A 17,743-nucleotide genomic window follows, 5' to 3' on the forward strand; every position below is an offset into this window, starting at 1 on the left:
TTTAATCATGAATGGATGTTGGATTTCATCAGATACTTTTTCTGCATTGGTTAATGCAATCAATGAGATTTTTTATTGTCCTTTGTGGAACAAATATTCCTATATGCATTCCAGGAATAAACCCCACTTAGGTGTAGTCTATTGTTCTTTCTAAATATTCCTGGATCCATCAAGGATAATAACATGTGTCTTCTATCATAGTTTAGTATTTCCTGCTTTGTCTATAAAAGTTGAACATTCCTGAAAAACAATATTTTCAGGATTACGAAGTAGAAATATTATTCATATGAAACCTTTCCTGGACAGCTTCCTCTTTTCCCTGGAATCACAGATTCTCTTTGTTTTCACTAGGGGTGAAGAGGAAATGAGAGGAGACAGTCTTTCTTCCTTTGATACCTAATATCATCCATCTTTTATCCACAGTCTCTTGCTTGGAATCTATTCCATTCTTTCCCAGTCTGAACTGGCTGTTTCCTAGGTCTGTGACACAGCTGTCATCCAGTGATTTCTTTTTTTCTTTTTTAAAATCCCTGTCTTTATTCCAGGGAACATGAGCTTTAAAACAGGAAAAGGTGGGAGTGTGTCGGAAACTTTTAGAGAGAGCTGGTATTAATAGCTCACATTTATTAATTACTAGGTGCCAAGCACTGTTTTAAACTTCATTATATAGATTACCTCATTTAATTCTCACCACAGTTTATGCGGCTGTTGTTATTCTCTTTCCAATTTTACAGATGAGAAAAATGCAGGCCTGCAGAGGTCAGGTAACTTACCTTAAATTATGCTACTAATAAATAGTAGATCCAGGATCCCATTCAAGATGGTGGGATCCAGAGCCCACATTTTCAATGCAGAGAAGGATTGTGTTTACTCACGGAAAACTGATGGAAGGGGTTGTTTTTGTTTGTTTGTTTGTTTGTTTGTTTGTTTTGGTACTGGTGATTAAAATCAGGGGCACTTAACTACTGAGCCATATCCTCATCCCTTTTTATTTTTTATTTTGAGATAGGGTCTCACTAAATCACCTTGGGCCTCATTGAATGGTTGAGGCTGGCTTCGAACTTGTGAACCAGCTGCCACAGCCTCCTAAATTGATGGGATTACAGGCATGCACCACAGCACCAGCCATAGAAAGAGTTCTTAATCCACCAAGAACACTTGGCCACTGGCAAACAGTTGCTTCCTTAAGTGGAAACTCAGCTAGAATAGTAATAAGGGACCTGGGCTCTGCTCTTCTCCTATACAACAACACTGCCTGCTTAACTACCAGCCAGCAAATATGTTGTTGGCAGCCCAGACAGCAACAAAAGCAGTGGCTCAGGAAGAACCCAGGAAGTCAAGGGCAAAGGCGTGGATCACAGAGACACAAGAAGGGGTGTAGAGGATCTCCTGAAAACAAAAGGAGGGTTTGGGGCCAGATAGGAAAGGAAGGCAAGCACCATTCTTTTTTTTTTTTTTTTTCCTTCTCTTTCCACATATTTTTACTGGTGCATTATAGTTGTACATGATGTGGGATTTATTGTTACATATTCGTACATGCACACAATATAACAATATAATTTGGCCAATATCACTTCCCAACACTTATCCCTGTCTCCTGTTTTCCCATCCCTGGTCTCTTTCTTCAACTGAATCCCCTTTGATTTTCATAATATCCCTGCCCCCCCTCACCTTTTTTTTCTTTTTTCCTCTCTAGCTTCCACATATGAGAGAAAACATACAACCTTGACCTTTAATATAATGTTCTCAAGTTCCATCCATTTTCCTATAAATAACAATAACACAATTGCATTCTTCTTTATGCCTGAATAAAATTCTACTGTGTCTATATACCACGTTTTCTTTATCCATTTATTCATTGGTGGACACCTCGTCACATCCCACAGTTTGGCTATTGTGAATTATGCCACTATAAACATGGTTTGCATGTATCACTATATTACAATGACTTTAAATTTTTAGGATAAATACCAAGGAAAACAGCTGGGTCATGTGGTAGTTCTGTGCCTAGTCTTTTGAGGAACCTCCACACTGATTTCCATAGTGGTTGTACTAATTTGCAAATCCATCAACAGTATAAAAGTTCCCTTTTCTCCAGTATTTATTATTATTTGTATTCTCAATGATGGCCATTCTGACTGATGTGAGATGAAATGTCAGTGTAGTTTCAATTTTACATTTCCCTAAATGCTAATGATGCTGAATATTTTTTCACATATTTGTTGACCATCTGTATTTCTTCTTTTGAAATGTGTCTGTTTAATTCATTTACCCAGTTATTAATTGAAGGGTCTTTTTTTTTTGGTGTTAAGTTTTTTTGTTCTTTATATACTCTGGATATTAATCCTCTGTCAGAAAAAAAGCAAGCAAATATTTTCTCCATCCTATGGTTTCTCTCTTCACATTCCTAATTGTTTCCTTTGCTGAGCAGAAGCTTTTTAATTATATGCTATCCTATTTATTAACTCTTGACATTATTTCCTGAGCTTTAGGGATCCTACTAAGAAAGTCATTGCCTGTGCCTATATGCTGGAGTGTTTACCCTATGTTTTTTTCTAGGAGTTGCATAGTTTCTGGTCTAATTCCTCAGTCTTTAATCATTTTTGAGTTGATATTTGTGCAGGGTGAGAGATAAGGGTCTAGTTTCATTTTTCCACAATAGATAACTAGTTTTCCCAGCACCAACATTTGTTCAATAGGCTGTCTTTTTTTTCCAGTGTGGGTTTTTGGCAACTTTCTCAATGATCAGAGGACTGTAGATGTGTGTGGGTTTGTCTCTGTGTCTTCTATTCTGAACAACTGGTCCATGTGTCTGTTTTATGCTGGTACCATGCAGTTTTTTGTTACTATAGTTCTGTAGTATAATTTGAAGTCAGGTTTTGTCATGCGTCCAGGATTGCTTTTTGGACTGAGAATTGCTTTGGCTATTCTGGGTCTTTTATTCTTTCAAATGAAATTTAGGACTGTTTTTTTTTTTTTTTTTCTAGTTCTGTGAAGAATGTCATTGGTATTTTGAAGGAGATTGCATTGAGTTTCTAGGTGGGAAAACCCTCCAATCTTCATCGGCTGTGCCCAGAACTAGAGTGAGAGCCAAGGGTGATGACAGAATTTTGAAGCACATATGTCAGGCAGCCCAGATCTGCTGCTCCAGGGGACCAGCCCAGAGAGGTCTGGAAGCAGGCTTCGAAATGGATGAGAATCCCATGGGTGCTCTTCTTGGGCAAAGCTGCAGATCATTGTTTTTCTAGGATCCAATCCAAGCCCAGACTCAGAGACTCCTATTGAATTCTCCATGCAAAAGGCCTAGAAAAATGACAGTGAGAAAAAGAAGTCTAAATCCACTTACATTATCATCCGTAACTGACACAATACTCTGAAAACATCTCACACTTGCCAGAAATTTTGAAATTTCTCCCTTAGCTATTTTTGTTGCTTTTGTCTCCTTTTATATGTGGGCTGTGTTCATAATCCCTATTATTTCAGAATCAACATGAGGAAGCCATTTGCTGAAAACCCTGCATTTTACCTTCAGCCAGTAGAGAGGCATGAAAGGAGAACTGGGGCTCAACTCTGGAAAGAAAGACGTGGAGCAGTAAGATTGGTGCATAAGAGGTTCTGTGTTACCTGACAAGGGAGTTTCAGGTACAGGTAGTTTACAGTTGAGGTATCAGCCACACAGCGTAGGGTTACTCTGTCTAGTTTCCACTTGAAGTGTCCCTGGTCCTCCCTTGCCAAGGCAGCTGCTGGCTCACATTTAATGCACTAACCGGCTCTTCTCCTTCTACTTTGGCCATCCTTTCTGGCCCTGGCAGAGGCCTAGCACTTAGCTTCTATGGTACCAGCCTTTTCTGAAAGCTTTTATCTTACACACACACACACATACACATACACACACACATGTGTGCACACACCCCACAGCCCTTTCTTTTCCTTCTCTGATGCCCTTTCCCTGCCTGCTCCCTCCTGCTCTGGTTCCTTGTGAAGCAGCATCTACCCTGGTTCCAGGCCAGAGGGCAGTTTTCCCCCGCCCCACCCCCACCCCCAGCTGCAGGCCTGCCCTGCATTTCTTGGGTGATGACATTATGGAAGAGGCTTGCAGCTTAGTGGTTATGAGTGCCAGACTGACCTGGGATTACCTCTCAGCTCTACACTTCCTGGCAGTAGGTGGTCTGCTTCACCTCTGTGCCTCATCTGTCAAGTGGACAGAATCCTCATAACCAGGACCTACATCCAAGGGTTGCTCAAGGGCCCTTGTAATGAGTGGATTCTCTCAGGGTACTTGGGACAAGGCCTGGCACATATCAATGCCTTCCCATTACTTTTTGTTATTGTGATGTTGTTAGTGTCACCTCATTGCATGTTGCAGCCTGTTTTAGTCAGCTTTCTCGTTGCTGTGACTAAAGGACCCCACCAGAGAACTAAAGAGGAGGGAAAGTTTATTTGGGGGCTCACAGTTTCAGAGGTCTCAGTCTATAGACAACAGGTTCCATTCCTCAGGGCTCCAGGTGAGGCAGGGATATCATGGTGGAAGAGTGTGGTGGAGGGAAGTGGCTCATGTGATGATCAGAAAGCAGAGAGAGACTCCACTTGCCAGATATAAAATATATACCCCAAAGCCAGGTCCCCAATGACCCACCTCCTCTAGCCACACCCTACCCTCTTTCAGTTTCCGCTCAGTCAATCCCATCATGGCATCAATTCATTGAGTTAAGGCTCTCGTAACCCAAGCATTTCTCCTCTAAACCTCTTGCACTGTCTCACACATGAGCTTTTAGGGTACACCTCACACCCAAACCATAACACAGCCCCTTGTTAATTCCCTTCCCCAGACTCCAAACTACTTCTGTGTACACACTAAAGTAGAGGAGGAGGTGGGTCCTCCCAAAAGCTTGGTTACTTCAAATGAAAGAGGGGACAGAGCCATAGGTATCTTTGAGGGTTCAAACTTGGATGAATGAGGAAGGCATTTAGCAAAAATGGGAATGCTGGTGCCATCAGCTGGAATTAAGGACAGTGGTGTTATTTCATTAATTCGCAAATTAATCAGCTGGGAGTGGGGCACATTTCTTTCTTTCTTTTTCTTTTTTCATTTTTTTGTGGGGGGGTAGCACTTTTTGTCTAAAGTAAAAAGAAAATATAAAAGAAACCTCACCAGTTTTTGAGATACTGTTCAAACTATGAATTATTTATTATCTCTTCCTCATACTGTACCTTGACTCCTAGCCTCAGCCTTTTTTAAAATTTTATTTTTTAAGTTTTGAATTAATAAGGTTGTTCTTTGCAGGTCCAATATGTTTTTTTAAACCAAATTTTACTCATAATTTAAAATTTAGACTTAAAAACCTGGGAACATTGCCACCATTGAAAACGAGAGTGATGACAAATTGAATTCTCACTTGCAGGGATCGAGTGGCCAAGGAATAGAAAGTGAGAGGACCATCTGGATGAACCTGGGCTGTGAGATGCCCTCCCAGGACAGCAGCTTCTCCTCCCACACCTGGTGTTGTGTGGGAGCTGTGGGTTGTCAGAGCCAAAGATCCAGGGTTAAGGCCTACATGGAATTCACGTCAACAAATACAGATAGATTGCTCATGTAGTTAAAAAAAAAAAAAAAAAAGAAAAGCTGTCTTCCTTCGTAATAGAAAGTGGCTTAGATCCTACTCTCAAAAACAAGAGACAAATATGTAAAGGTTGTAATATTGGACAAGATATAAATAGTGTCATAGAAAGTTACAAATCATGTGCTTTGGCAGTAGGAAAAGTCTAATTGAGGAAGTTAAAAAAAAAAAAGTCTTCGTAAACTGTTCTTGCTGTGTAGCTTACAAGGGAGGTAAAAGGTTTGTGAAATATGGCAGGGCTATGGTGAGGGCATTCCCAGAAGAGACAGGAGCCTGAGCACAGGCTGCAAAGCAGGAAACAAGAAACACTGGAACAATCTAGAACGGAGGCCTATCACAGCCTGGGAAGGCTACCTGGGGCAGTATGACTGGATTCCTCCTTTCAGTTAAGAGTGGAGAGCCACAAGGGCATTTTGTGAAGGGAAATCAGGTGATTAGTGCTTTAAAGATGACCCTCTGAAGGTAATCTCAAAGGTAGATTGAGATTCTAGTTTTAGAGGCCAGCTAAGAAACTTGGATCTAGAAATAAATTATAAAACACACACACACACACACACACACACACACACACACAAACCTATATATACCCACAAATATATATAAATGTGTATATGTCTATATACCATATAAACACACACATATGGAATAGCACACATACACATTCGTACACACATATGTACATATACTCTCTGAGAACAAGATCCTGGCAGTCTAACCCCTATGGCCCCTGGCCCAGTCAACACTCATATCTTAAATATTATTGGGTTACATCAATAACTGAGTAGTTTTCTCCTGATTTCTATTAACCATCATTCAAGTCCCCTCTCTCCAGAAGTCTCCATGAACTATTTATGAATTCATTTTATCATTTAAAACTAACAACCACCACATGAATTTAAAGACGTGTTTTTGTCTGGTATCCAACCCACCACCTATATGTTTATTGCCTTTCTGAATCTGTAGCTCTGCGATAGTTGAATCTCTAATCCCTGCCTCTAAACCTGGCCTTGCTGGCATTATATACATCTCAAATCCCTCTCTTGCCACACTCCTTCATTTCTACTCTTCTCATCCCTGACATTTATTCTCCTACTTTTCTAATTATTCCCTATTGAAGGGACCTTGAACTCATATTGGAATTTAAATTGCTAAAAATAAGTGATGAAATTTATCACCATAAGTGTAGTTTGTATCTAGAAAAGGATCGCCAAACTCTTTATAATACTAGTTGAAAAAATGCTATCACTCATAGGTACACGCAGGGTAGCAAGAGGAAATGGGGGTCAAGTCCAGTCAGTGATGTCAAGGAGGACTTTGCTTGTGCTATTCTTAGTGAGGTGGAAAGCCATTGCAGGGCATGAGTGGAGTGATGTGACCCAGAGGGCAGATGCTCTGCTGGGGGCAAGAGTTGCTCCCAGAGCATAGACAGGGCTCTTACCTGGCCTTCCTGGATCCACCGACTCCTTGGAAGATTGCCAAGAGATAAGTGTGAAAAGAGCAAAGAGCATAGCTTGTTCAAGCCAAGTTCTGTAGGTAAACTCCAGTGTGGAATGGAAAGTCTGAACTGGTCCCTAAAGTCCTATGCAGCATGAGGGGATTTGAATGAATTCCTCAGAGCAGTGGGGATCCAGCAAAGAGTGATGCGATAAATGATAAAAGGATCACTCTGGCTGCTGTGGAGGAGGGCAAGACAAGAGGCAGGAAGAGCAAGTGGTGGACTGCAGAGGGATTGGTGGGCTTCCTTAAGGCAGCATCACGGGGATGGAGAAGAGGGGCCAGATTCCAGAGAAATCACTCAGGAAAAAAGAACTGGAGTTTGGAACGGGCTGGCTGCTGGGAACGAGATAGCAAGGAGGTTGTGCCACAGGTAACAATCCAAGTTGTGCCAGAGGCTGAGATAAACTTGATTGGTGGGCTTTTTTTTTTTTTTTTTTTTTTTTGCATAGGTGTAAAGAACAGTATCAGACTCACCTACAGCCTGCAGCCCCCGTGAAAAGCTCCTAATTCTGCTTTACCTACAGATAAGAGACGCAACACAGCATGAGGTAGCTCTACTCATGGGCCTGTAGACACTTTGGTTTAAGACATCAGGCTTTAGAAAAGGAGGTTAAAGGGTTCATTCTTTTTGCTCATGGATTTGAATTGCAATTTGAAGTTCTAAAAATGAGACACAGAACTGTCAGATCCCAATATGCCTCATTCTTGAACAGCTTGACTTCTGCACATTTGGGACACAGGGAACATTCTGTCAGGCCCAACATAAGAGAGTTCGTTTTTTTTTTTTTTTTTCTGAAAATATTTCAATCTCTATTCTGGATCCTGGGTTCCCTGTGTTCTACATAAAGACGGTAGTAGCAGGCAGGAGACTCTGCCATTCTGGCATGTTCTTGTGATTCAGACTTGGGAATGAACTGCAAGTGCCCTGGCTGCTGACACCAGTCTCTGTCAAGTGGGAGAAGGGGTAGGCTGAGGGCTGGGTGATGAGCAGGCCACGTGCCAGGAAAACGGGCACTGCTGTTAGTTTAACAGCCACCACGGAGACTGCGAGACTGAAACCGTGTTAGGCTGACTGGGTTTAGATCATCTTTGAGAGCAATAACCTCTTGATTTGGGTCAACTGGCGAGATTTTTATTAGCATTTGTCACAAAAACCAGGATCAGACAGATGCAAGAATGGCATATGGTGGCAAGGTGGCAAATAACAGGGAACATGCATTTCAAACAGTATCGTGGCTGACTCATTTGTTAGAATGACAAGCCCTTATAAATGCAAAGACCTTAGAACTTATCAAGATAAGAAGAAAGGCCCCTCGCCAATTTCATCCGACCCTTGGCTCTGTTAGTGCCGTCATTCGATTTCCGTGCCTCTAGTCTTCTTACTGGTTCACTTCAGGTTTTCCATCTTTACACTGTAGGGGATGAGCTAATGTGCATATTTTGCATCTTTTCAGATCCTGGGCTATTTCTTTTGAAGCTTGTTGTAGGGAAACTGAGTGAACTAAAGCTTCGTGTGGAACCCAGTCGATCTTCATACTCAATAATGTTGTTAACATTAGTTATCTTTGAAATGATGGCTTGTTTTTGGTTTTTTGGTGTAAATAGTTGCAGTGGGAAAATTGTCCAGGCGTGGCTTTCTTTCCCTTTATGATATTTTTAGTATAGTTACCAGTGATCAGGATTTGCATAGAATAAAACAGCCAGGAATCTTCCCTCCTGTTACTGCATCCCGTAACCACAGTAACAAGAAATTCTTAGAGTTGTAGAAGATTTTTTTGAAAAGGAAATTATGGATAAATATTAAGGATGGAGTAAGAACAACTCTCATTGGGTACTATGATCTTCAATGTGAGAATGAATACATCCTCTTGTAGAAAACCTATTAAGTCTAGATATATATGGACGCCTTAGTTATGCAGTTCATAATTCTTCTGTGCCTCACTTGAGAGGAGAGGGTGGAAGGATACCAGGTGAGGGGGAGCCCTCTAGAGGACAATCACCAAAGCAGACATTGGAGCAGGAAAAAACTAGAAGTAAAGGAGAAGGAATGTTAAATTTAGGGCAGATCTGAACTGATGGTGTAAAGGTAATATGACTTGCCATGTGCTTCTGCTGATGTTGTGGTAGAGCAAAATGGTGACTTTAGCAGTTTAAGAGCTGCCAGGCTGTGGTTTTGCATGCTGACCCACAGCAGCTCTACATAGTGACATTTAACCATAGAAGCTTGCAGCGGCTAGCGGGTACCTGTCACAGAAAACCACTGCAGCAGAAGCAGGAGACAAAGCAACAGGGACAGAACAATCCCCTTAGTGCAGTAAAAGTCCCCAATGTGTATGAGCTAAGAGTCCCTAGGCTGTTGACAAGCTTGCACCCATTTACAAAATGTAGACTGCACCCTCCAATAGAATTGCACCAACTCCCTTGCCTTGATGTACCCAAAACTTGCTTATAAGGGGCTGAGGTTGTAGCTCAGTGGCAGAGCACTTGCCTCGAATGCATGAGGCCCTGGGTTTAATCCCCAGCACCACATTAAAACAAAAAAAAAAGTAAACAAAACTTGCTTATATACCAGAGTAAAAACCATGCTGTACTCAGGGCTCAGACTTTGGGAATTATCCCTCTGGGCTCTGGTGCTACTAATAAAGTGTTGCTGCCAGTTCTTGGTGTTCTGATCCTCATTTCCTGCCACAATGTAGAACATATTTATTAACAAATCGGTCATATAGCATCATCAGGGATTTTATTGATGCATGTGCTAAGTAGGTATTAAAATAAAAATCATTATTGCCACTCCATGTAATTCATAGCCCTAACCTGCAACACCTGGGATAGGCAAGGTCAGGAAGTGCGGTGCATTGTGGTAATAAACAGGAAATTGAGGGTGAGTTGGATGAGGGGACCCCTCTCCCAGGGGTAGTGACAGGTAGGGTTTTCTCTGCATTCCAGGTGCTTCTTTAAATGGAAAAATGTGCCTTATAAACCCTGACCTGAGTTGGGCCATGAATATCATTATAACTCACTGCTGTTTATCTTATGCCCAGGAAGAAATTGATGAAGCACTTCCTCTCCTGTGTCCCTGACCATAATACACATAAGATTGTAATACCAAAAAAATTAATACCCTCTTGGCAAGGGTTTTAGTATTTCTGTTGATCCCTTACTTATAAATAAAATGAAAGGAGAGTTTAAAAATCTTAAACTTTGCAGTGCAAAATGACTTCTGAAATCAATGGTTTTAGAGGGTATTTTTAGAACATGTTGTATGGGAAATATCCTGCTCTCTGTGTGCAGTTAGATATTCATAGTATACATATCTATGTGAATATCTAAATCTAGCCAACCAATTAGGGTTGGGCCACTTGCTTACAGGTGACTTAATGACCATCATTCATAAGCCCATCTCAAAAATCATGTTTGTAGGAAATAAGATCCAGACAGTGAAGCTCGTACCTGTCAAAGCCAGCGTAAGATTCATAACCTGAGCTTAGTCAGCCAGTGAAAATATGGACTCCAGCACATTTAAGCCCAAACCACAGTGGCCTTCACTTCTAGTCTGAGACACTACAGGGCCCCGGAGTTTCTAGTCAGCAAGCCTGCTTTGCCCTTTGTTGAAGAGAAAATAGTGATAGCAAGGATTTATAAATTCCAGGTACATGTCAGGGGCCCTCCTAGGTCTCACATCCTTCCCTGAAGACTGCTGGGCTCATATATGTGGCCATATCTGAACCCTCTGTGGTCTTCCTCTCTATGGGACTCAGTGGGTGCTCTATTGTGTAATAGGTTGGCTAAACTCCCTGTGTGTCCATGACCCTGGCACATGTGCATGCCCTTGAGAGCAAGGACAATGTCTTACACCTCCTAAGTGTAGTTCACGCCTGTATTCATTCATCTGCACAGAAAATAGTTATTGAACCTATCTGAGGCCAGGTCCTGTTCTACTCTTTGAGGATATACTAATAGAGAGTCCTTGGGGTTAACGAACATAAAACTCATAGCCAGAACCACGGAAAGATAACTATAAACTTGTATGCCCTGATAAATGTGACAGAGGGAAATGAAATATAACACTCTAAGACAGAAGAGTTCATGATCTTATTTAAATTTGGGAGCAGAAAAGACTCCAAAATGATAATATTTAAACTGAAACCCAAAGAAACATAGTCTTTTCTTCAGTAGGGACTAGGAAGTATTTATTGCCTTGAAAAAGGTTTAATGGTCTCTAAAGTCGCATGGCATTAATGTCCTAAGTGCAGCGAATCTCCATGGCTGTGTCTTCCAGTGCAGCCTCTCCCTCCCCTTTTGCCAACCTCCCACACCTTTTATCTGGAAGGAAAGCAGTTGGATCTCAGGACTACTTGCAGAATTAGGACAAAGTTGTTCTTGCTAAGATACTTATGAAGCATTTCAGCAGTCTCTAGGACACATAAACTCAAGATGGCATGTGACCTTGATCACTGGTGTTGCAAAGTAAAAAGTATGTGGCCTTCAGGATTCAGCCCATTTAGAGTTGAACCCCAATCCCGTGACCTCCAAGAGATGATTTCATAGACTCAGTTTTTTCCTCTGTGAAAAGGAGGACAAGGTCTCTTGAAACTCACAAGGATTCGTGAAGACTGATGTGACATATCCAGGCACAGAGCTATCAGTCACTCTGTCACTATAGCCCTGCCCCACCTTTCTCTGAACCTTCTGGGCCCCAGTTTCTGTGGAACCCCACAGTTCTTCTCTCTGCTCCAAAAATCACATGAAGATTGTTATCACTTCCCTCAAAACCGGCTTCCAGAATCCAAATTGGCTTCAGTTAAGAGACGTAACAGGCCCATGATGGGCCACCCGGGCCCTAACCTTGGAAGGATGTGACCACCAAAGGACTGAGCAACACCTCAGGACTGCTCAGAGTAGTCTAGAGCCAAATGGTGCAGGAGCATCTCCCATCCACAAGGTAGGGGCAGTCTAGGATTTGGTCCAGGGGTAACCTAGGGACACCAGGCAGAGTGATCATTCAGAACCTGGAAGCAGGAGGTAGGGACACACAGATGGAAGCCCAAGTGTGTGGGTGTAGCTTACCAGGAAGGGGGGAAAGGGGCTATGATTGAGGGCTCCTTGAGGCTCCAGGACTTTATGCACAAGATGGACACTTGGCTTGAGGCTTCTAAAAGACAGAGTCCATTCTAGGCTTCAGGAAGAGAGGTGTGGGCGGGGCTGAGGCAGTCTCCAGTGATAGCTGGATGAGGTCAGCTTTGGGGAGGGGGTATGGAAGTAGGAGAGCTCCCAGAAGTCAGGCCATTCTGCTCCTCTGTGAATGTTACATGCAATTATAGTCAAACCTCTTCTTCTTTTACAGGTCAGCACTGACACTTCAGGCTTGAGGAAGCCAGATCCGAAAGGTCGGAGTGCCCTGTTGGCTGATATCCAGCAAGGAACTCGCCTGCGAAAAGTCACACAGATCAATGACCGCAGTGCCCCACAAATCGAAAGTAAGCAAGCAGTTCAATCAGGCCTACCACAAGCCCAGGGCAGGGGCACAGGGCAGGGCACAGCCACAGTCCCCTGGCTGGGTTGCATTTGTGACGCAGGACACACCAGGCCATCTCAGACCTGCTCAGTGGACAGGCAGATGGGCAAGAGAGTGAGATGTTTTAGAGTGCATCTTCCATCACTTTTCAAAGGCTAAAAGTTAAAAAACAAAACAAAGCAAAAACCCCATGGTGGTTTAACTTTTTTATTCATTGTATAAAATACATATAACACAATTTACCAATTTTACCATTTCAAAACCTTTAGCGGCATTTACTATATCCACAATGTTGTTGGAACCATTCCCTCTATCTAGCTCCAGAACATTTTTATTACCCCAAAAAGAAAATCCCGCACTCATTAACAGTCACTCCATTCCTCCCAGCCCAGCCCCTGGCAGCCACTAACCTACTTTCTGTCTCTATGGATGAGCTTATTCTGGTTATTTCATAGGAATGGAATCATGTCCTCTGTGGCCTTTTGGTGACTGGCTTCTCTCAGGCCAGCATTTTCAAGCTCCATCCATAATACAGTATGTGTCAGTACTTCAGCCCTCTCACACAGTTTCATCTTATGGATGTACCACATTTTGTGTGTCCATCATGGGGTAACATAAAGATCCCTTACCCTGTGTCAACATAGTCCTCAAACTTAACTATAGACGACAAAGCTCCCAACCTGAGTTTTTGTTTTTCACAAGGAAAAAGATGTGTTCAAAATTCTATCTCACAAGATCATATGACTGCAACCTTCTGTCTTCCAGAACATAATAGGAGCCTGTGTGCAGGTCAGGTAACTCACACTGAATTCTGCTTCTGCCACCAGGCAAATCAAGGGGCCTTTTGTTGTTTTTTGTTGTTGTTGTTGTTTTTTGTTTTGGTATTAGGAATGAAACACAGGCTCTACCACTGAACTACACCCCTATACACCCCAAGCCCCAGGGAACTTCTTTGAGGCTCAGTTAGCTCATCTGCAAAATGAAGGAGATAATAATAATACCTGCTCTTTTTCCTGGGGTGGGGTAGTGTTCAGATTATGGAAGATTGAATTATTTAATAATGTAAGGTATTGGGTCTTTATATATTTTGCAATGATGTGCATGATGGTCCTAAAGCTAGTCCGAAAAACATAACTGTATCTCATATGATAACACACAAAGACATTTTTTTTTAGGGGGGCAGTACTGGGGATTGAACTCAGGGGCACTCAACCACTGAGCCACATCTCCAGCCCTATTGTGTATTTAATTATTTAGAGACAGGGACTCAATGAGTTGTGTATCAACTCACTTTTGCTGAGGCTGGCTTTGAACACAGGATCCTCCTGCCTCAGCCTCCTGAGAAGTTGGGATTACAGGCATGTGCCACCATACCCAGCCAAAGATACGTTTTTTTAAAAAAGCGTTTTCAACATTGATTGTAATTTAAATTAGTTTCCATTTAGACCCACTGTCTACTTGGCTAAGCTCAATTAACAAATTAATCCATTTTGTTGGAACACCCACTTCGTATTGACTCCAGTAAGTAATGTATATTAATACTCAGAATAATCTGTCTACTTTCAGCCACCAGTGGGCACTGTGTCCTAACTTCTCCCTGCATAATAGCTTTAGGCTATAAACACATTTTGTCAGTGATTTTTGCCTCCGCTGAATATCTTCTCAGGTTCTGCAATCACATACATCTCAAAGTCTGGAGTTAGTGATGCCCAAGCTTTCAGGTTTCCTTTTATACAGAAGAAGAAGTTTAGGGAATCACAGGGTGGGCCCAGTGTCTGAGAACCCAGGGGAAGGAAAATTCTGAAGCAGAAATCATTGCAGACCTTCACTTCCTGCTTGTAGTTCTGGTCAACCCCCAGTGGACAGGCAGTTAAGATGGTGCACTGAATCAAATCCATAGGTTTTCTTTGTCTAGTCTTTCCAATGCCAAGCTTCGAATACAACCAACCCTATACCTGCCGTGTTCAGGTTTTCTAATTTGCAGTGTACTGCTGATTCCCCATCAGCATCCAGCAAATGGGTAGTATTCAGGTCCCTTTGTTTGGTCAATTTTCAGGTGGTTAGCCACAAATGGTTAGCTCTGTGACAGGGCTGGAGAGGGCAGCAGACATATGTAGGCACATGAGTCTGCAGAGTATCAAGGCAGAGGGCACCTGGGGAAGATGCTGAGTGCAAGGGCGACATTGGAAAGAGGACAATGGGACACTGCTGAGACGGTGTCAAACCCCAGAGTGAGAAGGAACTGCTCGGCTCTGCTCACACATCTTCACCACTTGCTCTTCTCTTTGAAGGTTCGAAAGCAAGCAACAAAGAAGGGGGAGGCTCTGCCAACTCCCGAGGAGGAAACACACCCCCAGTCCTGGGAGATCTCTTCGCTGGTGGCTTTCCTGTGTTGCGACCAGCAGGCCAGAGGGATGTAGCAGGTAAGGTAAAGTTTGGACTAGCTACATCATAGTCTAAATCTCCTGAACTCGTGGAACCAACTGGGAAATCCACATGTGCCCAGGAACATGTGTTTATAAACAGTCATATTAGAGATCATGTATTTGGAAACTTAAACACTGAAAGTTTCTAAAGCACAGAACTGTTCATGAGGAATCTTTCAAATCATCATCCTAACTAAATTATTCAATTAATAATTGAAGAGCAATTTGTATTATTTAGCATTGGTGTAATGGTTGCCCAGACAGAAGATGTAATTCATAATAGATCATCATAATGACATCACTATGGACTCACTAGAGATGCATGAGTTGTGATGGTTTTCATTCATTGTATCAATTAGGTGTTGCGATATAACAGAACACAGAAACTTAAGAGTTTTAAATGACCATTTATTATTCAGCCTATAATTCTGTGGGTTAGCAATGTGGAATGATCTCAGCTCTACTCCCTCAGCATCTGCAAACCTGCAGGTTAGGTAGGTGGCTTTCCTTTATCTTAGATTTCTCCTGTTTTTCCTGTCTCTGAGGCTCAGCTGTAACCACTGGCTTGATTCACCTCAGGTTCACGTGGTCTCTCAGTCTCCAGCAGGCTGCTCAAGGGCTTGTTATCATGGTGGTGGCAAGGCTCCAAAATAAAAGGAAGAGGTGTATAAAGTCCCTTGAGGCTTAGTCTTGGAAGCTACTGAGAAGTAACTTGGAAGGCTAGGAAGTGTTAATTCCTATCACATCCAAAGCAAGTGACAAAGATGTGGAAATAGACTTCATCTCTTGATATCATATTCAATCATATTAAAAGGTTATGTTAATAGTCAATCATATTCAAAGATTACAGAATTAGGCATGAGAGGGTAATTGAGGCCATTATTACAATCAGTCCATTGCAGTTAAGTGTGCTTTAGCGGGCAATGGATGTTTTAAAACTTTTGCATTCAAATTGGGCATATATATATATATATATATATATATATATATATATATATATATATATATCATAAGAAAAAAAAGTGTTTTCCTACTATTGTGCTCTTTAGCCAACAAGATGAATAAACTCCAGGGATATCACTGACCCAGCTCCAAATATTCCTGGTACCTGATCTTCCACCACGTGAGCAGGAAGCAGAGGATTTTTGTACTCTTAACAGACTCACTTTCAGGGTTTTTTGAATCTTGGATTCACGATGTTTTTAATCATTTAAAAAGTTTGGATTGGTTATTCAAGAGTAGGCTCTGTTCTGCTTTTTAAATTTATGATTCTTTTAAATTTCACTTGGCAACTGGGCATCTAGGTAGACCCTGACTTATTTAGGGAGCTGCCTGGGTTTTCTGTCATCATCTCTGTAAACTATAGGAAGAGGTTTCAGAACTTTTAGGCTGGATTTTCTGTGCTGATCCCTGACCTAGACATCATATAAAATATAGATTTTGTCCCTGGAAAGACCAGGTAGGGGCTTTCTACTCCTGGACATAGGCAGCCAGCTGTTCTGGCCCCCTGAAAGTTAAGTTAATTCCTCACAATAAAGATATGTCTTCCAGAATCTCCTCAAAGAAAATCTTCAATAGAGGGATGACAACACCACCTGCCTTAAGAACCACCAAGCTCTAGTAGTATTGCCCAGGTGACTGTCACATCATAGCCAGAGGGCCACCAGTGCAAAAACCCAGACACCATACTCCTGCCCACTGATCTTCTTCCCCCAGAGGCACTTCTATGCCTTTGGCCTGGCTTTTGACATCAAGTCCTTCAGGAATGATTTGTACCCATTTTGGGAAACACTGGAGATTCATATGGGATGAAAAGCTCCAGAACCCCCTCAATAGACCCTGGGGTTTATAGTCTGAAACAAAAGCTTCCCCTATGCCGCAGCACCCAGGAAGTCGTATGTGTGAGAAGCAAGCATTTTTTCAAGTGTTTTCCACATATTGCCATATAAAATATAGGGAGAGTGAAATAGGAGAAAGTGTGTTCCCCAGAACTCCTTTAAGGGAGGACTAAATTTGGAATAACTATTTGAATATGCCTTCTGAAAGGAGAGTGACATTTCCTCTGACAGTGACCTCTCTTGAAATCATATTTAAACAATGGTTGCAGAACTTCATTAAGCAGGAAGAGGAAATTTTTTTTTCTCCTTAGAAAATTTAATTAAAATTAAAAAAAAATTTTTTTTTCTCCTTAGAAAAAAAAAAGAGGCAAGGGAGGGGGAAGAAGAGAATCAGCACTGTGGTGCAAGGTTATATCAAGAGTCAGAGCTCCCTCCAAGGACCCCATGTCGACCCCAGTCCTCCATAAAGTTCACCAAACACAAAGGAGCAATTTGTTGTTACCCCTGAGTTTAAGAGTTATTGGATTTCAATGATGTGGTTGGGCTGGGGTTGTGGCTCAGCCGTAGAGCACTTGCCTAACATGTATGAGGCCCTGGGTTTGATACTCAGCACCACATGAAAATAAATAAATAAAATAAAAGTACTGTGTCCAACTACAACTAAAAAATAAATATTTTTTTTAAAAAAATGATGTGATGAAGGAGACACCTAGAGGATGAGAAATTCAGAGATCAGGAAAAAGCCAGCCCTTTGAAAATTAGAGTAAGTATTTGGGAACGAGGGCTTTGAACTTCTAGGGCCATGTAACTAGGAGGTTCAAGGTCATTGGACCTGGAATGTGGAGGATA

The 17,743-nt window shown here is 41.9% G+C and overlaps 1 protein-coding gene across 2 annotated transcripts in view; it reads left to right on the forward strand.

Moving 5' to 3' along the window:
* The window catches only part of Wipf3 (WAS/WASL interacting protein family member 3), an 88,880-nt gene that overhangs the window by 49,681 nt on the left and 21,456 nt on the right, over positions 1 to 17,743 (forward strand). For both annotated transcript variants that reach the window (XM_077795988.1, XM_077795987.1), the window contains 2 exons: positions 12,460 to 12,592; positions 14,922 to 15,053. In XM_077795988.1, coding sequence (XP_077652114.1) covers positions 12,460 to 12,592; positions 14,922 to 15,053 — 265 coding nt within the window. The remainder of the gene's footprint in view (positions 1 to 12,459; positions 12,593 to 14,921; positions 15,054 to 17,743) is intronic.

This window comes from Urocitellus parryii, chromosome 3, assembly GCF_045843805.1.
Source record: "Urocitellus parryii isolate mUroPar1 chromosome 3, mUroPar1.hap1, whole genome shotgun sequence".
Taxonomy (NCBI): Eukaryota; Metazoa; Chordata; class Mammalia; order Rodentia; family Sciuridae; genus Urocitellus; species Urocitellus parryii.